Source organism: Pipra filicauda, unplaced genomic scaffold, assembly GCF_003945595.2.
Source record: "Pipra filicauda isolate LSUMZ 115617 unplaced genomic scaffold, ASM394559v2 scaffold4_size7858003_pilon, whole genome shotgun sequence".
In the NCBI taxonomy this organism is placed as follows: domain Eukaryota; kingdom Metazoa; phylum Chordata; class Aves; order Passeriformes; family Pipridae; genus Pipra; species Pipra filicauda.
In genome coordinates, this window is record NW_024104643.1 from 2,777,419 (window position 1) to 2,804,861 (window position 27,443).

Here is a 27,443-nt window from a genome sequence, read left to right on the forward strand (position 1 = left end):
CCTTCCCTACATTGATTAGAACGTTGTTTCAAAGCCTCGGGGCTCAGATGGTTAGAAGCATTCTGTAATTTTCAAAATAAATATGTTCTCCTTTTGCTGATAGAGCCCTTTTCCTTCCTTGATATTTATTTTGGCATATTTCAGAAGCAATACTGTTCACTTTTAGCTTTCATTTTGCCAAAAAAAATAAGCCAAGCTGGCTGTCTACTCATAAGCTAAGCAATGTCAGGGAAGGTAGTCCTTAACCATTTCTGCACCTGCTTTACTGGTCAAACATGAGCAGGCCGAATTTTCTCCTTCCCTCTCCCAGAAAACTTCACTGCAGCTTTTGGGACCCTGCTGGATTATGAACGTCTTGGGCACCACAAGTGGCCATGAATGCTAGGGATTAGACAGTATGGTACCTGTCTGATGATACTGCTCTTGAGACAGAGATAAGGAGGGGATGTAGTGGCTGTGGTCATGTGAACAAATGGAGGAGCAGAATACACCAGGAGCACTGACAATAAAAATTAAGAGTTGAAAAATGTTAAATATAGAGATGGGTTAAAAGTTTTTTAGGGTAAATGTTCCTGTGTCAGGAAAGATCTGTTTATTCAGATAACTTGAGTGTGGTTGCAAGTTTGCATAACTAAAAAAAGCTGGCAAACTGCTTTAAATATCAGTGCATACATCTGTTTGTTATGCAACTCATTTTTCATCCTGTTTAAAAGAGTTTAGTGTTTCCGTAAATTGAATATGCATGCAGTCTGGTATTGCTGAATTTCCTGCTAATAAGAGAACCTAAAATGGGCATGTGGGGGAGAGATAACAAGGAACAGGCATCAAGTGATTACCCAGTTCTGCATCCTTGCACTGGGATGTGGAAGGGATGCATCGCAGTGCCTGCTGCTCCAGGAAACAGACCTTCTGGGGCGAATTCCTCCTTCTGTGGTAATGCTATCTTTCCTTTTATTAATACAAATTAATCACTTGTAGTAATCTCCTTTCAGATGTCTGCTGTTTCTAACTTACATGAGAACATGTAGCCATACACTTACCAGTTATGCTTTCCAGTTACATGCCACCTCAGTTAATTACTCAGGGGCTTGAGTAATATCCTCATCAGTTCTTTGGACTAAGTCATAGGGAACTATTAACTTTGCAATTTTGTTAGCACTCAGTCATTTTGTTAAACTTTTTTTTAATGCTTCCTCTTGTGTTTTAGTGATATATGGTAAATTGCTATAGTGTGTTAATACTGTATGTTTTTCCTGAGGAAAAATTCTAATTCTAATGTGCTTTACATAATACAAAACAAACAGGATAATAAAAACATTAAAAGTAGTTGAATAAATGTTTATTCTTTATAGTGATATTTGTTTTCATGAGTGTCTATTTCTTAGGCAGGCCTTGAAACACAAGACCTTGTGTATTCTGGTCATCCGTTGACTTTCTCCCATTCTCCTGCATGCAGGATGCTCCTCAGGTTCCCTGGTGGGGATACTTCCTCCCACCTCACCCTTCTGTCCTCATTAAACTGTTTCTACTAAAGCTTGCTGTAGCTTGATATATACATTAAGCATGATATGATAACATCCTATCTTAAAAAAACCCCCACCGTCTCCATGCTACCCCTGCTCTTGCACAAGTGTTGATTTAGCAATCTAGTTTGTAATTTAGTGCTTCCTGCCCCCTCACCCCACCCAAGACAAAATGAAAGGGAAAAACGTGTCCTTGGGGTAATTCTCTGATCAAACACTTTCTCTGGCTGGTGGTAAGGGTGGAGGGAGCATGGCTTTGCTGAGAGTGGAACCACAGGGTTTTCTTCCTGCGGAATACTGACTGTCCTGTTTCACACAGTTCAGTGTACAGCTTTCTCATCTGCTTGTATCTTGCTGATGGAGGCCTTGTAGAGACCAGCAGAACAGTGACTGTAGTTGGACATCTCAGTAGGCATCCCAATTTGATCTGCTTCTCCCCTGAAACCCACTAAATGAATAAGTGGTTAAAGCATGTTTTTTCTATCAAGTTTTGCTTGATTCCAAAGCATTTTCTTGTCTCACTTGTGACTTCAAATGTGCTGTGAATACTACAATTCATTGTAGGTTTCATTCTCTTGCAAAAAAATTAAATAGGAAACACTTAAAGAATGAGGCATTGCTTTCTGTCTGTGCGTGGTGACCTCCAGCTGAGTGCCTGCTCTGCCACAGAGGGTGCTGGCTTGCACAAATTATTTAATTTCTGTGTCTCGGTTCCACAAAGCAATACACGGCTGTTTTTGGAGTTGTGCTGGGAAGCCCTCAACTGTGACTGCTCTGGAATAGCTTTTTCTGTACCCAAACAGCTTGTGTGCCTGTGGGGTGGGAGTGCTGTGGCTGCTGGGAACTCTGGAACAAGGGGAAATACAGCAAGAAACCTGTGGGTTTCTGGGTTTTTTGCATAACTTTTCCTTATTTGTAATAGTTAATGCTTGCCTATGTGAGTAGCTTTTGTATTGGCCATTTTATTTGAAACTATTCTATCCATTCCTAAAAAGTTGATTTTTCTGGGTAAATGTCCATGTTTTGCAAGCAACTGTAAAATGCAGAGTTTGCATTTAGGACTATTTACACTCAAAACTTATGGGAGATAAAGTGTAGCTCTCTTAACAGATTGGAATTGAATCACTGTATTTTTCTTCTCTAGGATCTCGAGCAGCAGGATGGAAGAACTCTAACTGATAGAGAGGCAGACAACAGGCCCTTTCAGCATGGAGACGACTCCAGTTGATGGGGAATTTGATAGAAATTCAGTGAGTAACTTAAATGTGCCTTTGTGTAATGAGATGAATGTAAAGATACTTTTGCAGAGAGAGGGTAAAATGGCTTGAATCTGTTCAGTTTTGGTTTGAATTGATACTTTTCTGGTGAATGTATTTCAAATATCCTGTAGTATCATGTACCATTTCCTAGATTCTCATGGCAAGAAGGCTGAATGTCAAAAAACATTTGGATTTTGGATTTGATTTACTTTTTGGATTTTATCTCAGAGTCCCAAAGAAAAAAAGTATTCCTCTGTCTAAGTGGCATTTTGCTAGTTAGTGACTATGGAGAATAGTAAAAATAATGTATTTCTTGGTGGAATGAGGAGCAGAAAAGGCAGGAGAAGTGATAATTATATGCTATGAGAGCAATCTAAGGTTAAGAGTTGATAATCTGTACTGATAACAAAATTTCTGATGTAGCGAAGCTCTTTCTAAGCACAGTTTAAAACCAGGAAAGGCTAGTGAGTAGTATCACACTTCATCATTGTAATATTGAAATTATTTAAGAATTTGGTTTTCCACAAGCTGTGTTATGTAGAAGCACTCTAATAGGTGAAGCAGGAAATGTTTTTCAGTTTCCAGAGTTGCTTCATGATAGAAAGCACTGCCTCCCAAAGGCAAAAATAAGATATATTTTCTGTAACTGTGGTGAAGGTCAAGTTTAACACTTCATTAGTGACAAACTTTATTTGTGACAGTCAGCTACTACACAGAGCTATTAATTTGTTCAAGTGTTTTATTACTTTTTTTAACTGAAGTGATGAATTTGTAGAAAAACTACTTTGCAGTGCATTAAGAAAATCCTTGACTTTTTCCTGTAATAAACAAATTCATTGTTTTGTTGCATGGACAACACATCTATATCGCAGATGCAACGTACTATGAGTATCGACTGTTGAGTTTTTTAAAAAAAAATCCTGTTAGTTCAGTTACTCTGCTCCTTGTTTCCTAAAATAAAGAAGTACCAGTTTACAAAACACTTCAAAGTAACATAAAATGTGCTAATCTTCTTTTTGTGACCTGCATTCAGAATAGCATGGTATTTAAAAGGTATCTTGAAATGAGTCTCTGTGTGTCTTACCAAGTCTCCTTCAGGAGAATCGTAAGTGTAACAATAGATTGCCTTTTGTCCTATGTGCTTAGGCACCTAAAGTGTAATCTCAGAATAATTTTTTTTAACTGATGGTATACTGTTATAGGCTACTCTAAGCATTTCTTACCAAAATATCAGCTAGTGGGGTAAATGTCTGTCTTAACTGCAGTTACAATGTCAATTTTTTGTTTTGCATGCAGGTGTTAAAAACGTTTTTGAAAGCTTATCTGGTAGTCTAATATTCTTGATCTGGTGTATATCATAGTAAAAAAAGTGAAAATTAAATATTAAAACCCCCATATACATTTTAAGAGAGATCGACCCAGTAATTTTGAAGACCTTGAATCAATGCAAATCATGACTCTTCCCAAAATTTTAAATTTTTTGAAATCATGTTTAAAAGTTTTCTGTATTCCAGACTTTTAGCTGCAGGAGGTTGGTTTGGTTTTGAGGTTTTTTTAAGTTCCATGTGTCTGATGAAAATTCATTAAATACATGAGGTGGAACATGCACGATGAATACTGATCAACATTTTTTTCCCACCATTTTAAGTTCTTTAGGATGTTTCTAGGAGGTACCTGAAAAAGCCCTTTTTTAGAGATGTCAGCTTTCTAATTTGTTTTTTTTTGGCTTGTGTGTAAAAAAAAAACAAAAACAACACAACCAAACCAACCAACCAACCAAACAAAAAATGGAGGAGGAGATTACAGAACTTAATACTGTGATCTTTTCAGAATCAATATAGGGAGAAAAGTCTTACATTAAATTCTTATATTTTCTAACAATTAGGTTTATACATACTGCAATAAATCTGAACACAAAGGCTGTGACAACTCAGCAAACTATTTTTGTAGTCTGGCACCATTAAAACAATGCAAAATACTAGAACCTTTGGTTTGAGTTCTTGTTTGAGAACAGTTTTTGCCTACCTTTCTATAAAATAGTAGTTTAATTTAAACAGCCCTCACTGACTCAGAATTCAGAACATTACATGGGAATGTTTGGTAAAAACTATTCTTCTTCAAAATTATTTTTTTACTAATTTTTAGTTGCCTCTATATTTTACCAAAACATATATTTAATAAATAAATTGCCTGTGATATAGCTTGTACAGTCAGTTCTTGCTATTTAAATACACCAATAGACATAGAAGTACCTTTTTTCCTTGAAGTATAGAATAGAAGTCCTCTCTACTGATCAGACTTGCAGGTTGGGTTAGTGGTCCTGAATTTAAATGTAACTGGAATAATCTTAATGATTTACACATATTCAGCGACTGCCTTCAGGAAAAGTCCATCTTCAGCAGGGTTGAAAACTCTAACTTGGCTTTAGAATGTGCATTTCAACTCTATTAAAAATGTAGCTGTAGGTTTTGATTGTAAAACTAGTAAATCTATTTAAAAAACTTATCTTTTGTAGTATGAGATTCAGACATGTTAGTATGACATATGCTTTTTCTTTTCCCCTAATATTCAACAGGAAAAGGATTTTGTTTTTCAGGACAACTTGGCAGATGTAACTTAAAGTTTAGTAGCAGTTGTTATTAGTTTTATTTCTGAGAAATGAATGTCTAAAAATAGTGCTTTTCTGAAGCACATGAACTGCCTTTGTATAAAACCAGAATTATGGCTGCTGTCTCATGGGATGCTTTATATTGCTGGTTTTATTCCTAAATCTTACTCAAAAACTTTACTGTGAGGAGGACTAGGTTTTGTATGTTCTGGTAGTGACATTTCAAGGAAATTGTGCTTCAGTAGAAGCTAAATTAAACATGTAGTGTTGAGAACCTGCCTTGTCAAAGGACTTGTTCTGTAATCTGTAATAATCAAAGTCATCAATTATATAATGTGAAAGTAAGAGTAGGCTGTGTCTCTGGAAATATGCATATGTTTCTCTTAATTTTGCATATTTAGAATAAGAGTTGTGGGAGGCGATGGACAGGAATGTCCTGAGAACATTCTTTTCAGAGCAAACATTGAAGTAGTAGAACTGTCATGTTTTGTTTCTTTAGTGGTTTGGATCCCAAATCTGCAGATATATGAATTGCAGATGACAGAGGTGCAGTAGGGCACTAGAAAATGAAGAGGTCTTTCTGCCCAAAATCATCTCATTTCAGTACCTTAACATCTTGCATCAGTGTTTAGAAATATATATTCTGCATGTTTTAGGTAAATACACAGGCCCAAATACATCTAATGAAGAGAGGAGGTTGACCAGCAACGGAGGTAGTTTGGTGTGTAAACAGAATGTCTGTTGGAGAAGATCAAGGACAGAGTTAGACAGGCTTGTGTTTCAGCCTCTGGTGTAGGAGCTGTTTGTACCAGTTCATAGGATTAACCATGCAATGCTAAAATATTTACATGAAAAGTCCCTGCACCATCATCTCCGGTGACAGGTTACCCTGCTCTGTGGTGTCATGTTGTATCTTGGCCAGGGCTGCTTGAGAGTCAGGCAGTGAGACCGAATCTGCTGCGGTGCTTTTTCACTCTTATTTCTTCAACATGTAAGTACTCACTGCGAGTGAACATGCTGTCTCAGTCTCTGACACTTCTGATCCTATATGTCCATTTACAATGTATTTTTCCAGATCTGTGCTCTTGCTTTCCAGCTTTTAGTGTGAAATAAAGCAGACCAGTGCTGAATAGAAGTGTTCTTTTCTGTCCTTCAGTCAGTTGCTGGATCTCTGTACAGTTACTGCAGGCTTCTTGCTCTCTTGTCAGTCACTGTTCTCTTGAATCTAAAATCAGCGTAGGGTAGTACAGTTCCAGTCCAAACATAAATTGTTTCCTAATCTGCAGTTATATTATCTGTACGTTAAAAGAAACACTTTGCCTTGAAAGCCATTGAATTCTTGAATACTTTTCATGTACTAGTCCCGAAACCTGCCTGGTAAGTTCATAGGTTCCCTTAGCAGCATTTCACTCTGATGTAAATTTAGTCTCTGACAGGAATTGAAGGTTATTTACCACGTTTGCTTATATTTTATTTCAGCCTTCATTGTTTAATCAAATCTTCTTACGGAAACTACAGAATTATGAAAGAAGGGTTGCCTCACATTTCTAATGATGTGTACTGCAGTTGCTATATTCTCACTGCAATACTTTACATTTGCACATTGCACTGTCAATTTAACACCCAGAGGCAGATGTGAGGGTTAACAAAAAGAAATATATTAAAAAATCTGTTTTGAGATCAAGAGTGCAAGCGAAGACACTTACTTGCAAAGATTTTGATTATGATTTTTCTCTTTTTTGTTTCCTGCTGTTTAGTCCTGATAAAGAGAGGCAAGATTGGATCCTCTATAAAGCAGGGCAAGAATTTATCTTCTTTATGGAATATAAGTTTTTTTTCTTGGGGATATAGAAGATACATCATGTTTGGATTTATTTTTAAGGAGGAAATGTTCATGCTGATCAGTATACTTGTTTTCTCCTTTTCACAGACTTCAAATGTAGTAAATCCTTTAACACGTAGGTGGAACTTGCCTTACATCTGTACACAGCTGAGCACAGTGGGATCTTAGCCTTGATTTTGGTCTTGGTTAGCAATGATTTAAAAAAGATTTCAGATCAGATATCAGAAAGGAGTACAGACTATTACTATGTAGTTACCCTCCACTGTTGCCTATATTTGATGCATTCAGTGGACCACAAATAATTTTTTTTTACGTGATTCTTTGGAAGTACTTTGATGTCCTTCCCAAATCTTTGTTCGCGAAGCCTAGCCATGATGATGATGATGTAAAATGTCCTCTTAAATTTAAAACTGCACTGCTTGTCTTGCATCCTAAGCCATTTAAAATATTACCTGTGTTCATAGATGAACTGAATCTGTGGCTTCTAATTTTGTGTTTGTGTGCAAAAGCAGTTAGGTTTGGATCAAGCATTAGTGGGTGCTTGCATGTTTTTGATGGTGTTAAAGGTTTTTTCTTTCCAAAACTCTTGTCTGAAAGTGGAATGGTTTTGGAAACAAATTTTGCATTATTCAACTTTCTTCAGAGCTTCAGTCTTTTGAAAACATCGTGCATCAAGTCATATTAGCACTAAATTGCTGGTGGAAAAATTCCACTCAGAATAAGCAGTTGAGGTAGTTGCTGTTTACTAATGATAGCTTCTAATAATGGCTTTTCTATAAGCATATTTGTCAGTTTTGTTGCTTCACCTTTTCTGAACTAAGGTCTGCTAAGTCTCCTTTGGCATTGAGGTGCATGTTGTATTTTAGTTATGAACTAACACTGTTTTAATTGTCTTTCTTCTTTCCCGCTGCTGCTGCTTTTGTGCACTTGCTTCTTCCTGGCCTGGATTTTTATGTTTGCTGTTCTTCGTTCTTCAATTGTATGTGTACACAGCAACATGGTGAGAACAGAGATTCTCATGGACCATCAAGTAAGTAACTCCTCTCTTCTACAGTATGTTTGCATATATGTTCATAATAGCATATATTTTGCATATGGGCTGCTGGGTTAAATACTAGATTTTCTTCTGTATCATAATTGACAATTTGAAGTATGATGAAAATTTGCTGTTGGAACAGTATTTTGCCTGGCATGCCAATCATCTATTTCCCTACCTTAACTTTTTTTTTTTTTTAAGCGGGAAAAGTTTATTCTTCACCTCTCTCAGTCATGGCCGCCAAAAATATATTTCTTATATTACTTATCTGGAAGAGAGGAAGCTATTTTTATGTGTTTGAAATGAAACCTTCAAGTGCTATTGTAGTATAGATAGTAAAGATATGGAAATAATGGTTCAGAAGCGCTTTTATTTTTGAGCTTGTCTGTTTATAGTGCTACATGGTTACTTAATTTCAACAATTTTACATATTCAGAACTGACCAGGCGTATATACTGTAATACTCCAGAAATGGATCTGGTGAAGTGATAGGGAAAACTTCAGACGTGGGTATTTATATTCTTGCATTCAGCCAAGGACTTGTTGATGCTGTTGGTTCATGGGCATTAGGATGATAGTATGATTGGCAGAATAATTTTGCCTGGGATTGAGAGTTTGCATGCGTGGGGAAAGGAGAGGTGCAGGTACAAATTGTTTCTTTTTGATAAGAAATCTGCGAAGAAGCTGTGGTCTTAGCTGACGTGGCTTATTACAGACGTTAAGAAAACAATGTTGAATTGAATCATAATAAACCTTTTCCTATATCTGATGTCATTGTACTATTTTCAGGGGTATAGGCACTTTCATATGCTCCTTATAGAAACAGAAGAACTGGGAATCTGACACTTAAGATTTTTTCTTTCATAGTCTTACCTGAAATAAATTGACTGTAAATACCCTGATTTGTATTTCTTCGATGCATGAATTGTACTGAAAAACTGTGTATTAGTAATCTGAAGACCAGTATGATGAAAATGAACAAAGTATGTATTCTCAACTATAACAGTTCTGTTGGTATTGAAATATGTCCTCTAAAGAGTCATGAGGAGGCTTTGGCATTTACTAATTAATGTTTCTTCTCTAAAATTATCCTCTGCTTGTCTTCAAGAAGATAGATGATATGAGTTTAAACTCACTCAGTTGAAGAAAGGTAGGAAGAGAGGTGGTCTTTCTCTTGGGTGGTGCTCTGAAGCCTGAGTGAAAGTCTAAAAACAAATCACCACTTTGAGGCCTTTGAGTGGAAGGAATGGTTGGCAATGCCATTGTATGTCTTCTCAGACACATTGAGCATATGCATATCAAATCTTTTTTTCAAGTGGCAGAAATGGCATGTGAAACCTAAGAAGAATTAGAATAATAGAATAGAAGGAACCTTAAAGATCATCTAGACCCACCCCGTTGGTGTAAGGAGGAACATATTCTACTAGCTTAGGTTGCTCTGAGCCCCATCCAACCCAGCCTTGAACACTTCTGGGCAATCAGAGAAGGTGGTTCCAGTGCCCCACCACCCTCACAGTAAAGAATTTTTTTCCTAATATCTAATCTAAACCTGCCCTCTTTGAGTTTAAAACCATTGTCCTTGTCTTGTCATTACAGACTATGGTAAAAAGTCTTTCTTATAAACTCCCTTCATGTAGTGAAAGGCTGCAGTAAGGTCTCCCCAGAGCCTTCTCTTCTCCAGGCTGATCAACCCCAACTCTCTTAACTTTCTTCATAGGATGTGTTTTTCCCCCCCTCATAATTTCACTAGATGAGGCCTTCCCTAGGGACATTTTAAAAAACCCATAGAAGTCCTATTTCGGTTGTTCTCACATAAATTCATTGGAAAGTGTAAGGGCTTTGAAAATTAGTCAGAAACTGAGTGTGGGTTTAGAGACTTACAGGTTTTGATTAGTTTGCCAAGATTTCACTGCAAAGCTGTTTCCTGGGTTGACTGAATTGTGGCTATCACAAAAGTGGCAAAGAAAGAAGTATTTCAGAAGTTACAGCTAAATGCTATATCTGTATTCAGTAGCAGCCTTTTCACCTCGTCCTAGTTTTGTTTTCATCTCGTGTCTCGTGTCTTAGACCAGTCTTATGGGCTTCTTTTAGCCATCCTCTCCAAAGCAAATTTCTAGCTTGAAAACCTCATTTTCTAGAATGAAATGTTTTGCAAGACAGCAGTTGAATACCAGTTTCATAAATAGCAGTGAAGTTCTTAATAGAAATCTATGCACAAGCACGTAACATCATTGACTGAGCATCATTTTGTATTTCAGCAGTGGTAACAAACAGCGATGAATCACAGCTTGTAACTCCAGGAAAAATGAACCAGCAACAGGGGAAAGAAGCCTATTTTACTCCAACCAAAGAGTTACTCCAGCCGTGTCTGAGCCCAGGAACTTCCCATAGCCATGGTAAGACAAAGCTGTTTTTTACAGAGGTTTTCAAGAACTTAAATTCTGATATTAGTTATCTGTTCCAAAAATTGGTTCAAAACCACTGCTTTTTACAATAAAGAGGTAAGAAAGAAAGCATAATGACCTGTCGTATGTAATTATTTGTATCCTTAAGTGTTAATCTGAAACAGGAAAAAATTCATTATGTGGTGCACTAATTTATTAAAGCATGCTATGATGGGACAACAGGCCATATAATGGGAAATCATATTTATGTGTAACCAATGATAACATTCTTTTCTCAGTACTTAAGTTGTGTCTTTATGCAGAAGTGTTATGATGTACCACCTAAGCCTGGAATCTTTGTGCAAAGATCTTTTAGCAGAAAGATCCTTCTCTTTAGAAAAGTGAAAAAAAGAAAAGCCTTAACACAACTTTTTGCCAGCTTTCAGTCTCTCTGCCTCGCTAAACCTCTTGAAAACAAACTCTCTGTGGATCCATCTGAATTGACTAGATGCAAAGTGAAACTCATTAGTAGACCTGTCATGTCGATAGTCTGTTCAAGAAACAAAAAACCAAGCAAATAAACAAGCTCTCCTTGTGCTTATTTGCATTGGATACCGCTTGCATTGTCTTATTGCCTAGGATATCATTAGATGTGTTTATTATGGTGTGTGAAGTCCTTACTGAAAACTTCAGGCTTTTAAAATTAATATTCTCTTCCCTTTTACTCTTGGCAGCCATGCTAGTCATCTATGCTTCCTTTAGTTCTTCCCGTGAGTAGTGTTCCTGAAATGGCTTTTTATTTTTTACTTTTTTTGGTATGAACCTCCCTAACTCCCATAGCTTGCTTTGTCAAAGTAATATTAGTGTGTCAGAGTAATAAAGGCAGTGTCTCAGGTAACTTTAAATCATTTTCCTGTTTTCCTATTGTCCTAGTTAGAACAGCTGGGACCAGTTCATCACTGTATGGGTGTAACCCAAAACTGTGTATTCTATAGCCTTCCATGCCATTTCCCAGAAACTGTTATCAATAGACCATTTACACCCTCTGCCCAGAGCAGGCCTGACACCTCAGGCTATAAACTGGATGTTAAGAGGCCTGCAAGACAGGAGGATGCTCCTGTCCTCACACCCATTGTGGAACTCCCCGCCCTGAGGGAGGTTACTGGGCACTCCTGCCTGAACTGGAGGATATATAATCTTGGGGTTTTGGGAGGTTTTTAACCACTCGTGGGATCCAGAGGAAAACTGAAGACCACTACTCTCAACCAGACTGCAACCACCACTTTTCAACTGGACTGCAGTCACCACTCTTGACCAGACTGTGACAGCTCTCCCACCAACAGGTTTTCCCTTCTCCTTTTACTTTAGACTCAGGGGTCCCAACGAACACCACTCTGTTCATGCCCCAGGGTGCTGGGTTATACACTTGGGTTTTGTGGGTTAAACCCAATTGTTTGTCTGTATAATCGTACTTATTGTATTATTTTATTAAATTGTTATTCTGTCTTTCGAGTTGGGTTCATTTCCCCTGCTGGTTTACCTTTAAACCAGCACACTCATTCAGTACTATTTAGATAAGAAAAAAACTTTTAAACAAAAGATAGTTGTTACCATGCTGAAAGTAGTAATCTTTTAGCGTATTTTAAGTTATTATGGTAGTATTTTCAGTATTACCCATAGCTAGCTCTGATGTATTTTCTAATAGCTGCTATTATCTCACTGGAACAGCTCTTGATGTTCTCTGGCTTGTGTTATGCTTAATCTGGAAATATTTTCTGGAAATATATGTATAATATACATATATATCTTGTTTGTAATTTTTATTAGGGTTAAAACAATTTTTTGTTATTCTCCCTATTTGCTGTGTTGTATCCCTTATTAGACAAATGCTGTAGTTATATGTGTATTTGAATATTCGAATAAAGTCTTCTTTTTAGTGTTGCTATTTCCACTAATCTATAAAGTCAAACTGTTGTGGTTTTTTCAGGGCTTTCACTCATAGGAATATTATTAAAAAGGGCTTTAAATGCCCTAAGACTTGGTGGTGCTACATCAAACTCCTTGCAGAGATTGTCCTCTCTCCTGACTATTTTTTTTCCCTCTGATTATTTCAGGGCTGATATAAGTGAACTTAAGATGGTTAAATGTATTTGTGCCTTTTTTAGCATCAGTCATCACTGTCTTAGTCTTCCAGGGGCACTACTAGAAACAAAGCTGTAGTTTCATGAAACAAGAAATTTGGCTTGCATTCAATTTGAGTAGTGAAAAGATAGGATGTGGGCTAGGCTTCAGCAACCCACAGTTACTAACTTGTAGCCTATCTGCAACTCAGGCGGTGTAGCTTTGGTTTTTATGGAGGGGGATGACCCATATGTAAAAATTGGGTGAATATTCTATGGTAGTTATTCCTGTGGCAAAATTACAGTACTTGACAAAATGTGAGCTTATTACATATGGGAAAAGAGATGCTGTGGAAACCTGAAAAATATGAAGTAAAACAGAGTTTAAAGTGATGGAGTATTTGAGGTTAATTGTTGTAACTGAAATCCAGTTAACAAAGATATTTACAATAAGCCTGTATGATGAGATAGGAAACGTTTAAATACAGAATTTAAAGGCATTTACTGTGAATTACTTTTAGTCACTGGCACCTGAATTCATCTTTAGGAGATAGATAATGTAAATAAATAATTCAAAATCATGCTGGGCACAGGATAAAGAGAATCAAAACAGAAAAATGTGTGGTACAGTCTACAAAGAACTGATTACATGTATATAAAGGAGAGCTGGGACATAGGTACTTAGCTTTTGGTGCTGGACAGTTGGATGTTGTCGAATGCTATTTGGCTGCTATTACCTGGGTTATGCTTCCTGCTGCCTGAATAAAAGTGCCTGTGTTGCAAGGCCAGTTTTGTATAGAGCTTGTGGTTCAAAACCAGGTGAGTTGGAATGAAACAAAACCTATCAAGAGGTAATCTCTGGAGCATCCAGCACTAACTTTGATGTTAGCAGAGAAACATCACCATGCATGCTGGATTCTTTGGCTGGCCAGCAGCTGTCCAAGGGGAGTCATGCTTTCCATCTCATGGTGAATGTACTGGAATAAGCCTCATTTGTGCCTTCTGCTTGTATTTTAAGTAAGATCCTAATGACAAGTAATACAAATACGGTTGAAACTAGATGAGTTTTAATATGAGGAAGTGGAGGTAAACATTTAATGTCAGTTTGGGCCATTGACTTTCTATTTGGAAAAAGAAGAACCATGTAATGTGCCAATGTAAAGTTGTAAGTGGTATATATTTTATAATTTTAGGCGCTCCCATGTATAAATACTGTGTGACCATAGTTCTGGATTTCAGAAAGCTTCTGTTTTCCTGTACTTGTTTGCTTAGCTTAAGACACATGTCTTAAGCTCTTTCCTCACTCCTGTCACCTTGTGAGATGGAACTTCGTATGTTGTCTGAGCCGGAGATGAGGAATCTTCTTTTAGGAGTCCAGTGCAGATTTGTTTTGCAAAGGTAGAGAACAGTTTGATCTGGCAGCATTGTCTAGTGATTGTTCAGCAAAAGTCTATTTACAATATTGCTGTTCTGTATAATCTTTGTCCTTTATTCTGAGGCTGAAGTAGCTTACCTTTGAGGCTACTGACTGGCACGTGTAGGTGTGGAGGTCAGACTCGCTTCCATAGGAAGGTTCAGCAAGGTTGTTTGAAGGAAATATATTAAAAAAAAAATGATGGTAGGGATTTTTCTCTGAGCAAGTTTGAGCTGGCTTCCCGCCAAAATCTCCAATGTTCAGCAAAAGCCCTTCCCCTCCCTCTCCTTTTCGGCAAAGAAAGGAAAGGGAAAAAAAAATTATAGAAACTGAGAGAAACCGAAACCAACCGAATTATACCAAAATCTATGTGTATTTTTACATATATACAGTTATATACAGTAAGGATATTATGTACAACTCTCAAGAAAGGGGAGAGGGGAAGGGAAAATGGGAAAAAGGGGCAAAAAGGGACAAAACCGAAACAGGTATGCACAATCGATAAACCCGGTAACTAACAAAATAAAGAACTAGTTAAATCTCACCACTTCCCTTGAGAAAAAGCAGGACAGTTGGACACGGCCCAGTACTCTACCCTCACACATGGTAGACAACATCTCCAGGAAGACCTAGGCTGAAACTATCGCATTCTCATATGATCTCAACCTGTTTATGTAGAAAGTTTAGAATTTTAGTGGTGAAATGCTAAGTGAGCCATATATAGCACTGAACCCAAGATGGACTTCTAATTGTCATGGATTAATTTATTTCTGCCTTGCCCATCAAGTAGTTAACTAGAGTGTCAGAATAACCTAGTCCTGATCATAATGCAATTAATGTCTTGAACATACTAAATGATCATAGTATGTTTTTTGGTAAATATTTTATTCGGAATTGTCAGACTTGGAATTGGACCTAAATAATTCAGTAGCCTTTCGATGGAAACTTTAATGAGCTTGGGAAGTTAGCTTTATCTGTAAAGCTTTGCTTCTGTTTGTGGGATGGTGTTTTTAGGCCTTAGTGAGCAGCATGGCCTTGCCAATTCAGCAAGACCAGGTTTTTTTAAGTGTTGTGCATATAGATGTTAGTACTACTAAATCATCTTCCAGTTCTAGTAGCTGACACATAGACTGTATAATGCCAGTTTAGCTCATTTTCTGTGTTTGCATTCTGTGGTCAAAAATGTTATTAACTATTAATGGACAAACAACTAAAGTTTTATCAAGCTTGTTTTTGGAATTTTTCCTTTTTTAACTTGCTGTGTGACCAAAAGCAATAATTGAAAAAATTATTTTATTGCAGTTAAAAAATTAGCATGAAAAGTATCAAGTACAAGACTACATTTTCAGAAGTTGTAGAGCAGAACTGTGCATGCTGATGTAATCTGTCAAATTATCCCTGGTGAATTGGAATCTTGTAAATCTTTTTAACTCAGACGAACTGATTTATTTCTTTGATAAAATGGTTTAATATAGAAATAGTGATTATTTAAAATTTATGAAAAAAATCAGAAGTCTCCTCATAAATGGTTTTTAATATTTTTAACTTATAAATATGTTCCTAAGACATACTGCAAACTTCTTATGAAGACAGCATAGATGCTTAAATAGCAATAAGCTCTATTGGTGTAAAGAGAGAAATCTAGTTAAGATAGTATTATTAAAAGGATGCTTGAAAATGTCAGACTTTCTGTATTTTTCCCATCTTTATTCGAAACATTGAGATGCAGATGGGGTGAAAATGTGAGTAGTATCTCGGAAAAGCATTATGAGGGATGTAAATCTTTCAGCTAAATTAACAGCTTCTTGCTATTAATGGGGTTGGGCTTGGGTTGGGCTTGGGTTTTGGTGGTTTTGGGGTTGATTTTTTTTTTAATACTTTTTCCAGTCAGTTCATCAAGTAAGGGTAAGCAGTGTGTGTGTAAGGAAGTGTGCGCCCAGAAGGAGCATGACTTGAGATGAGAAACTGCCCCTCTTTTCCAGTAGAGAAGTAGTTTTTATTCAATTTGCAATACGATAAAAACATATTCTGTGTTACGTGACTGAGAAATGAAGTGGCTTAGGTGCAGGGAGGTGGGTTGACAGTGGAAACAAAATTAGAGGTCAGCCAGTAGTGATGATCACCATGAATTGGAAGGAGGATATAAAGCTGATTTTTGGGGAAGAGTGAGGGCATTTTTGGCTGTGCTGATCTTGTACTTTAAACAGCTCCAGAGTAAACATTTGAAAGATGTGGTAGTGCTAGGATTTTAATCCACAGGATGCTGCATTTTGGGAGAAAATACAAATTTAACTATTTTTGTATATGAGAGACGGTGGAAAGTGAAGAATAGCTGTTTTCAAGCAGTAGGTCCTAAAGAACACTTACTAGCTGTTGACGGGATGAGATAGATGCCTTTGGATCCATAATGACCAAGAAAATACAAGACTCACATGTTACTGACTGTCTGCCTGAGGCAGCAAACAAGTTAAAACTGGTTTGTTGTTGACCTGTGCAACTTGCAGTTTTTAAAAAACATTTGTTTTGGTTGTTTGGCTCAGTTGATAGCAGTAGCACATTTTGTTTTGCTGGGCAGTAAGAAATGTCTGGAGCTCCTGACCCATCATCCCTGTTCTTGGGCCACTGGTGGTCGGTGTGCAAGAAGCCCTTGAGGCGTAGCACACATCTCCTCTTAACCAGCTGTCAGTGGAAGACAGGTTGCTGTGGACCAGTGGAAGGAAAGATGCAGCCCCATGTCAGTGAACTGGAACCCTTTTCAAAATATTAGCAACTCATACCTGAGATGGGCACTTGGCTTCGGTGGTTGGAGCACGTTTCTGCCAAGAGATCACAAGAGCCTGTTCTTTCATGTGGATGCATGAGACTGGCACCACAGCAGAGAGGAACTGCCTTGGAGCTGGAGAGAGAAATCCTGCTGCCCATAGTTATAGCAGATGGATGCATCAAGCACAGGGGAGGATGTAACTCCACTGGGAGTTGATCACTGCTTAAATGCTAGTTCCTGCTTTTTTTTTTTCAACTAGTGCTTTCAGCACTTTTTGATAATAGTATTTGGCTTGCAGATGGCAAAATCTTGCCAATCTATCTGTTTCCAGATCGAGCTGTTTCCTGAGTATTTGGGTTATATTTAATCTTTGATAGTGATTTCTGTTTTCCTTTGAGCTTACTCTGTACATCTAGACAAACTTAGTCATGGAAGTAACTTCATGCAGTCTCCTGTTTCCCTTCACTATGTCTTTTCTTTGAATAGAGAAGCTGAAGAATGGCTAAATTACTATCTTGACACAATAAGAACAGTTTATTACTAAGGCTGTCATGCTTTGTTACTTCACTTAATCTTCCCGTAAGTCTGTCTCATTGTCTCAGCACTAGAGAAGAAACTGTTAAAGGCCTTCTTGAGGCCCTCCAAAAAGCTTTTTTTTTAATACTTCCATATTAACAGTAAGTATTACTTCTGAAGTAAGCCACCTTCTCTCCAGAGTGGGTTTAATGTCTTAGAAAAATGGTAACACTTGCTTTCTCCTGCCCCATAGGAATTCTTTCTAAAACCCTGCAAGCCGTCATGCTCGCAGACTCTTGGTCTTTCTTGATGCTTCATTGGGAGGTGTTTTAATTTGTTTTGCCTTGTCTTTTGATGATGAGGAAGTATCTTGTAATCAGCAGTGTATAGGAGCCATGTGCACTGGTTGTTCTTTTGGTAGTTCTGGATTAATATCTGTTGTACTGCTGCAGGGACCTGACCCCAGTGACACAGGTGGTCACTTTTAAGATTTTGACAAAGAGTTCCTCACGAAGGTGAAGCCCCAGTTCCACAAAATTGTATAACTTACTTCAAATAACTTTAGTGATGCTTGTCTCAAATGGGATGTGAGTGGGGTTCTGGTCACAGTAATGGAGGAAGGAGCTTGAGCCCTAAATAATCTGATTTTAGTCTGTGTTATCAGACTGAGTTTCTTATAAAATGTTTTAAATTCTGCTATGTGTGGTTAGTCTCCTGAATATATTATCTTGACCTCCTGCTTTCTTACTGTAATGCATAGTCTGGCACAATCCTCTCTGCAAGTCATTGTGTGTTTATTAAAACTTGCCAATGCTACTCCACCCAGTGTTTGTGGCTCGGGTAAATTGCATGTACTCCCTTCTGTGTGGGTTATAGCTTTATGAAAGTGTGTTACTGAGTTTCAAAAGCACAGCAAGGCTGATTGCTGTGAAACAGCTCAAGCAATTTCTCGTTGTCCATGACAATCTCTGGCCTACTTGAACCTGAGCTGTGACCTTGAGAATCTCATAAGGGCTGACATGACCAAGGTTGAGACCTGAGCAGTAAGCAGGCCTGTTTACTCTCTGTGGGAGGAGCTGAGCAGGCTGTTAGCAAGTGAGGAGGTGCAGCCAAGTACAGTTGTCCACAGTGCATGTGGTGTTCATTCAAAACCACTCTCAGGCTTGCCTCTGGAATTACTCTTCAGCTAAACTGCACTGGACTTGGAAATACCAGAGAACAGAAGAATATTTGGTGAAAGAAACTTACTGTCCCAACTTGTAGCCTCATGGTTTAGGTATCTTTTTTTCTGAATCAAATATCAGTGCTGAAGGCAAGTATATCTTTAATACCCTTTTTGTTAAATAGGAGAAAACTACTTTCACTTCAAGTTCATGTACAAAAATCAGGTGTTGGATAAAAATTTTATAGGTATGACAGTCTTCTTGTTTTTCCTGTTTTCTGTGTGCTGCAAAGTGTGTGTTTATGCTGCATGTAGAGAATTATTTATGACCTTTTCTTTTCTTGGACTGGGAAGAGAATTCTACTGCGAAAGGTAGCATTGTCAAAATGTCAGGGCAAATTACTGTCAGAATTGAAATGCAAGTCTAAAAGGCTTCTGCTGCCTTCTACTACACCAACAGTTTCCCTTCCTCCTTCTTTTCCCTTTACCTTTCACAGAGTTTGGTTTTAAGAAGATTTTGGCTTTTCCTTTTGTACCTACCTCTAAGGGGAAAAGGATTTTTTTTAAATTTGTATCACTAGATATACTCTTAGTTATATTACTGCATTAGTATCAGTTTGTGTAATGTGATTGTTATTTTAAACTGCTAAAATCTGTATAAAAAGGATTGTTACATTTAAAATTTCTGAGTTGGATAGTCCAATTAGATTTGATTTGAGTTCAGTTTCCATGCTTGGAGCTCATACCTGTACAATTCAGAGATGTCTTTATTGATAAACCTATGTTTTTCTCAGCTTGTAAGTATTTTTCAGTTGGAGAAATGTTTGAAAGCTAAAACCAGGCTTTGTCAAAAGTGTTCATGAGCTGTTCGAATTGCATGTGTCTTCTATTTGACTTTGTTTTGTATACTGAGATTTACATTTTGCTTCAGGCAATATCCTGGAAGAATGTCTTAAACATAGGATTATGGTTTGTTTTTCAGCCAGCATTTACTACTGAAGAAGCCCTGATTGGATAGCTGATATGAGAAATGCATTCTGCCTTTTAGAAAAATTTATACAACAGATAAGTTTTCCTTCTCTAGAGAGGTGTTCAACAGATCGACTGAGAATGGTTTCTTCCCTTCGTGCTCCCCCATCCCTCTAGCCTGAGATATGTGAACTAAATATTTCAGTCATATGGGCTTTTTTATCTTCCTACTGATTTAGGTGTTATATAAAACAGAGAAATCCAGGATGCTTTTTCTCCCTTTCAGTGTTATACTTAGTCTAGTGCCTACTTTCATGTGGTAAACTTTTGTTATGAGAAAACTCATATTTTCATGTACTGATACACTGGCACACACCTGATGCATTTAGGCTAGCATGCAGGTGCTTTCTTTTTTATGCTGGCTTTTTAGCTCTGTCTGACTTCTGCAGTTGGACTTGGCTGTAATTGTGTTTCTGAGTATTCTGAAACTGTGTACACTTCTGAGCTGTGTATATTAGTACATTTTATATCAATTTGTTAAGGCACTGGGAACTAATATCAAAAGGATAGAAGGCTTCCTGGGACATTAGTCTAAGATCACTGAAGTCTGATTTCATCAGTACATTGATCTGTTCTGTCTAAATTTATTTTCAGGGATGGGAGAAGTAGAAGAAGGATTTAATGGGTTTTTTTGTCTAATATGTGATGGCTAATGAAGTGCACCTTTCAAATGTCATATACAGAACATGCAAATAAAAGCACTTTCAACTACTTAAAAGTACCTCTTCTTCCTTTCAGAAGTCCAATTTATTGCAAGGAATTAAAAGGGTTTCTAAGAGCTTTGAGCACTGAGTGTATGGAGAGCAGAAACCCCTCTAATATCGCAGGCTGATGCTCAAGAGTTAAAATAAAATTGAGCTTAGAATTACACCACGTAGAAGAATCCTGATGTTTATTAAAAGTTGCAGATTCCTTTTGCTCTAACAGCCTTTCGGTTTTGTCAGGTGTCTCTGGAGCAACACATACTACTTTAAAATAGTAGAAGCAAATGAGCATGTGTGTAGAGGTATTCACAGGCATAATAAATCACAAGGTGTTGAAAAGTTGGAGAACTAGTGAATTTTTACATGGTTTGACTATAAATAACTGTTTTACCACTGCAGATTTAAGTGAAACATGAAGATGATGGGGGGGGGAGGAAAGGGGAAGATAAAGGAGGAAGCTTAAATTTGATTTTTGCTTTTCCTCTTTTGTGATGGTGAGACAGAGTCATATCTTGGCAAGAGGCACAGAGCCTGCCTTTCCTGCTTTGCTGTTTAGTCTAAGTCCAAGGTTCTTAGAATACCTGAGTAACAGTTTCTCTGATTGGAGAAAGATTCACAGGGAGGAAATGTAACATTATCCATATTGAAATGTTAATTTTATCTACCCTAGATTTCAGTTTCACTTCTAAATGGAGAAGAGGTCATAGGAAGGAGAAAGAGGTATTTGAATCTGTTCCTGTTTACAGTTTGGCTACATGAATAGTGTCAAGGGAACTGAGAGGGCATGGAGAGACATAAGGGGAAGGCCTTCAGGATTATGTTGTTTTGTCAAACCCCTGGAAGTCTATTCACTTTCTCGTAATGTGGACATAAATTGACAGAGAAGACTAAGTTGTGGAAGAACCAAGTAGGCAGGTTCTTCCACCCTAGCAGAGTCATAGTCAGTAGGGCTCCAGAACTGGCACATGCAGACCAAGTGGTGTGCAGGCGGCTCATGCTGGAGCCTCCCCTCCCGTTAGTCTGTGAGATCCAACTGGTACAAGACATGGAAGTGTCCTGATACCAGTGTCAGCAGAGCTTTCCAGGCAGGGTCATAACCCTGACTCTGAAAGAGGAGATAATAACCCCATTAACTGGGCAAGATAGGTCTGTAATGAGAGGATACAGTTCCTTCTGGGTGTAAGGAGAGTTCTTCTACTGCAGCTTTCTCTCGATTTTAATTAGAAAAAAAAAAAAAGAAAATACATGTTCTGAATAGATTTGGATCAAGGTAGTTGCTCTGTTTGGTAGTTAAGCAGATAGATTTGGAGAAGTGATGTGGAGCTCTGTTTATTAAAAGAGGAAAAAAAAGAGAGAGAAAAAAAAGTTTTGTTCTCCCTCCTTGCATTTCTTCCTGATTGCCCCAACATTCCACTCCTTTAGTTTTTCATCTGCTTTTCCTGTTCCTTCCGGGACATTTGGACAAGGACTGCTTCAGCTAAGAGAAGTGCGAGACACAGTAATGGTTAAATGAAGACAGGCCTGAATATCTGACATGCTCATCCAGTTTTTCCCACTCCCTGTGCTCAAGTGAGTGGTGTTTTTCATATTTCATGTAATGGTTCCTCTTGATGGCTAATTAATGCCTCATGTTTGTTTTTTTCTGGTACATCTTTTCTCCTTATCATATATTGGGACATTAGTCTGTTACAAGGCATGAAGAAATTATAGTGATTTGATTTTTTCTTTTGCATAAGCAGGTGGAGTAAACAGTATTATTTGAGAATTAATCACATTCACGCTACCATTGATTTAATTTGTGGGCTGTGTTTCACTTTGTAAGATAAGGAGATATCTACTATGGAGTAAGGGAGAAGGCAAGTTCTTATTTGCAAGCCTATTCTTAGTGTCTTATTTTTCTGCTTTCCTGCAAACAGAGAAGCTTTCAAAACCTATTTTGTCAGAAATAAGGTGTGGTGGGGAAAATAGGATCAGCAGAAAAACACCAAATGGGAAGGAAATTGCAAATATGGAAGAGGGTGCCCATGCAAGGTAGTCATCAGGGCAGAGAAGCAGGTGAACTAAGGAGAAGGAGGTTAGGGAGAGCTTATTTGACTTTATTCTGGTAGCTGCCAGCAAGAAGAGTTTGGATCAGGAGATTTCTAGTCTTGAAGCACAATTTACTGGAATATTTTTTAAGCTTAAAATTTAAGTTGGTCCATCTAAGTGTTTTATTCATTGCATAAAATATTTGGAGCATTAACAATAAAAAACCTTTTTTGTGGAGATTATTTATTACAACTTTTCCAGGTGTCAGGCTGGTTTGTATATATAAATATGAGAGAGTTTTAGAGAAGAAAAAGCAATCACCTCACCTTTTAAATAAGAAATGAAGATGTTTAGGTTATGGTAATCAGTTGATAAAAACTAGTTAGGTAAGTCCTGAACAGGAAAGTCCAGCATGGCTGCATAATGCAAACCATTGATTCCCTTTTCAGATTTTCGTAGTGTACCACGATATCAGATGGGGAAGCCACATAGCTCATGAGTTTGTGCTCTCTGCAGTAGAAATTTAGGACTTGAAAGACTAAAAGGAACTTGATTTAAGGAATCCTTAAAACCTAAATAAACACCATTTTTGTGTGCTTACAAATGAGTGGGACCAAAACTGAGATGTAAAAAATGAGATGTGTATTTCTGGAAAAGAAGACCTGAAGCAAAGCCATTCCGCTTTAAGCATCGTAATGGCTTTGATGAGAGGAGTGTAGTGTTGCTTGGCTTGCTGCTGATTTGGCAGCCTCTGTCTCTTCACTGCATTTTTCATGTGTGCCCTTCGTTTGTTTCTTCCCCTCCCTTTTTATATCTTACTCATCAGAATGTGAGGTAAAAAGCTGTTACTGCAACACTCTTATTCCAAGCAGCTAATGCTAACCAGCTTTCACAGAGAACATAATCCTTACACAAACATCTTAACTCATGAAGGAAGAGGGTCCAGTGCGACGTAGGTTTTCTTCATGTGCTGGGGTTTCATCTGTGTTTTCTCCAAGAGCTGATGGCCGAAAGCTTGTCCGGAATGCTTCATTTGGAGGATATAACGAACTCTCTCCTGCTTTACCAGGTTTGTTTTGGTCTTGCATTTCTTAAAATATACAGAATAGGATATAATTTCCACTTCCAGTTTTTAAGCTTAAATGAAAGTAATGTACTGAGATGTTCGTAGAAATCAGAAAGAGTATTGCTTCTGTGCATTTAGGTAACAGCTCTTCATAGTAGCAAGATTTGCAGATGGGCAAATGAGTAAGTTAGCTTTTACACTGCTGCAAATCTTGCTTTAAAATGCACTGGTGTATGCGTGGAGACTGACTGGAATGTCTTGGTTGTTTGGACTTTAATTACTGATGTTCTGTGGTGGGGTTTATAAATGCCTTCCTCCCTTGTGCATTTCACTACCTTCCCCCGCCCCCCCAATGGATTTGTTTTAAAATAGTAAGGTACAACAGAAGGTTTTCAGTTAGCTCGAACTGCAGGAGAATCTGCATGCTTGTCATCAGTGGTTTGACATAAAATAACAAGGTAGAAAATGAGGGCTGAAAACATAGCCTTGCTAAACTCTGTAGTGCAAGATTTTTAAGATTTATAACCCCTGAAAGGGCTTGAATCGCCTTTTGCTGAGATTTGTTGTCTCCTGAAAATCAGGAGTGGAATATTGAAATAAATTTGTAGAGTTTCGTTGTCCATAGTGTGTCCCTCTGATATAGATGCCTGAATTTCAGCGTTTATTTCAGGAAGCTTTAATGCTTGAAAATGTGTTACCAGGTCACCTCTTCCTGAAAGGGAACACTGTAGAAATTGTGCATACTTACCAGAATTACTCTGTATACAGTGTGATTTATTTTGTGCATGCGCACACACGCACTTTATTGCATAGTCCCATGGGTGGAAGGGGAGGGAGGACTAAAATAACTTTCACTTTGTATTGCACATCTTCTGCAGGAGGGCTCACTGAATTTGTAAGCCCTGGTTCTGAAGACATGGAGAAGAGTTGGGTGCAGCGCATAGGAGAGGTTGCAAACTGGTGATTAGGGGTCTCTCTGCATCAGTGACCAATCCTGGCTTGCAGAATCATTGGAGCAGTGTGTTCAGCCTCAGGCGGGTGGGAGACATGACATCTTATTAAACTTCCTGTTTTACCCTATAACATTTCCTTTCACTCTGCTTCAGAAAATGATTAGCCTTGTGCCAAGCATCTAACACTGTTTTATTCAAGCTGCTCAGGAAATAAAGATCTCAAAGCCTGAAAGCATGGGGCTGGCAACAAGACAGATCCTTCCTACCTTTAAAATAAATATGTGTAATCTGGTAATTACTGAAGCAAAAAAGGTTTAGTTTTATATTTGCTTCCTTCATATAGAATTCTGCAATTGAAGCTGATCGCTGTCCGTAAGTGGACAATGGAAGACTTTTTAACTGTTTTCCATTTGTTCTGCATTTTTTAATGAAAAAATTCAAGTGTAAACATTTAACTAAAAATGTTTTCTCTTTTGGAATTTTTCATGTATCTCTGAAGAATTTAAAACATTCTTAATACGCTGGAAGGTGTAGTCTTTTAGACTTGTTTAAAAAAAGAGTAGTTGTTGCCTGTCTAAAAGATGCTCATGTGTAGTTACAGTGTTGACAGTCTTTGGTTATTGTTTATTTTATATGGTATTTACAAAAGAAAACACAACTGTGAGAAAATAAAAAGGACTTTGCTTACTTTTCTGATTACTTCGATTTCATAATCCATGGAGGAATCTGAATTAGTTAATACGAGACTGTATTCTTAAAACTGGTTGCCAGTAAGCTTTTGAAAATCAAGTCAGTTAAAAAGACTATTGTTCCCTGTGTTCAGTTCTTTAAAAAGATTATTTTGGGTTTTTTCTGACCTGTTTATTGTACAGCAGCAGTATTGATATTTCCCACTAAATGTAGCTCATACTTCTTCCAGAAGCATATAATTTTTCAGCTCTATTATTTGTTCTTCACAACTGCACATGCACACCGGTAATCAAATTGGGCTCTTCCTTTCTTTTCATTTTGTAGTCAGCAATATTGTTGCTTGGCTTGCTATTTATGATTTTTTTAATGCATTGCTTTGCTTTTTTACTGGTTCTTTTGTATGTTGGAAAAGGATCTCCCAGTGAATAGGTATTACTTCTTTTATGGATAAAACAGATCTGACATTAGAAAGTAACATGTGTTTTTCTGGTGTAATTTTTCATGTGTCCTAATTGCAGATGGCATTTGCTGAGAGGTACAAAACTAGTATTTGAGATGTAGGAGTTATGTGGTCAGTTTTGCTTTTTCCTTTGGGGTGAACAAAACCACAAAACTGATTAAAGGGACATATTGTGGGTGCAACTTTAAAGAATAATCCTTGTGTTACGCTTGAAAATCGAAATGTATTAACTGGACAGTTTTGTTTGAAAATGTGCTCTACTACAGACTTTATCCTAAGCAGTCTTTAAGCTTAACTTAATCCTCATTTTTTGTCATCAACAGTGTTTTGAAGGATTTTTTTTTTCTTTTGGTATTGACTACATATTCTGGCTCAGTCTCTAAAGAAGCACTGTTGGATTTTTTTTTTTCATCGACATCTTGTGTGCAAAGGGTTCTAGTTTCTTCAGCTGTGTGCAGTTGTCAGGCTCTTGCATCGGTGTGAAAGCTCATCACGAGTTTTTATGTAGGTTTTGGCCTGCAAGTTTTGGAAGGACTTGATGAGTGCTCACAGTAGGAACACACTATTGAAGAGTTTCCCTTGGCTTCTAAGGGAACCATGAACTGCAGCTGACTGCACTGGCATTGGGATCAGCTTTCAGAGCCCATGGGGCCTATGCTGTTAAGACACGGAAGGCCACACTGGGAGAGAGTCTGTTAAGATATAACATTGCTTTTAACACAATCCCTCATGTTGAGAACTGCTTTAGACAGTACATAGTGGAGCTCTTAACTCTGAAGATTGCTTTCAGGATTGTAGATAGAAAATCATACACAAATTCGAGGGATTTAATAGAGAGGAAAGTAGAGAAAGGGACTGCATCTCCAACACCTGAATTTCTCCATTGTGAAATGTGACCTCAGGTTATTTAGTTGACGAGTTTCTGATTGAATTACAAGATGGGAAAGAGAAAGTAAACTAAAATATTAAGTCCAAGACCACTGCTGATAAGCACTGAAAAGCTTGAAACACTTTCTTTTTATCAGACCTTGCCTCTAGCCTCTCATACCCTGGTACTCTCTGCTCCAGACACTGATTCAATGACTTTTTGTGGTGCAATTTTTAGTACTGTTGGGGTGAACAAAAGCACAAAAAACCCCACCTTTAGAGATGCAGCTTTCTTGGCTTTGCTGTTGTATTTGTCAGAAATCCATAGATTTATTCTTCATAACTGGTAGCAGGAAGAGTGAAAACAGTGTTTCTTATTGATGATTCTGTGAGTATAATTGTTCTGTTGGTGTTGTTTCCTTGACCAAGTATTTCTGTGGCAAAGTGTGTATGTCCCACATATAACTTTTTGTGATGTTTCAGTACAAATTTACCTCCAGGTGTTAGTATCAAACTGTTCTTGTTAGAAGTAAGACTGCTTTCTAGTATTGGGGTGTCTCCATCTTAATAGAGGCTCCCTCGAAAACGTGTCTTTGTAGTGATTGAGGCTGTGTCTGGATTAGCACCTGAGTTAGGATTTATTTTTTTAACATACATTTTAGCACATAGGGAGAAAAGCCATCTATATTGTGAGTGAGCTGATCCCTTCTATACAGAGGGATGTTACAAGTAGGATGGTGTGAGATGTGAAGTTGACTGACTGGGTTTCCTCACAGACCGAGATGGAGCAGTGCAAGGTGCACCAGCAGGTGCAGCACCCTGACTTGGCTTTGCTAAAGAACCCCTGAGAGAGCCCTTTTCTGTGCATATGGGTGAGGAAGGAAACAGTGAGTGTGGTGGCATAATCAGCAGACATGCACACCTCTTGGCTCAAGGCACTGAAAGAAAGGAGGTGAAATTCATGGAAATGGAACTGAACTTCATGTCCAGTTCTCTGGGACAGAATAGCTCTTTATG

The 27,443-nt window shown here is 37.8% G+C and overlaps 1 protein-coding gene across 3 annotated transcripts in view; it reads left to right on the forward strand.

The window, feature by feature from the left end:
* The window catches only part of OSBPL8 (oxysterol binding protein like 8), an 88,048-nt gene that overhangs the window by 26,866 nt on the left and 33,739 nt on the right, over window positions 1-27,443 (forward strand). For 2 of the 3 annotated variants that reach the window (XM_027747738.2, XM_039386685.1), the window contains exons 2-4: window positions 2,668-2,773; window positions 8,227-8,263; window positions 10,528-10,665. In XM_027747738.2, the coding sequence (XP_027603539.1) occupies window positions 2,732-2,773; window positions 8,227-8,263; window positions 10,528-10,665 (217 nt within the window). In that variant the 5' untranslated portion in view covers window positions 2,668-2,731. The remainder of the gene's footprint in view (window positions 1-2,667; window positions 2,774-8,226; window positions 8,264-10,527; window positions 10,666-27,443) is intronic. The other variant, XM_027747739.2, reaches the window with a different exon arrangement.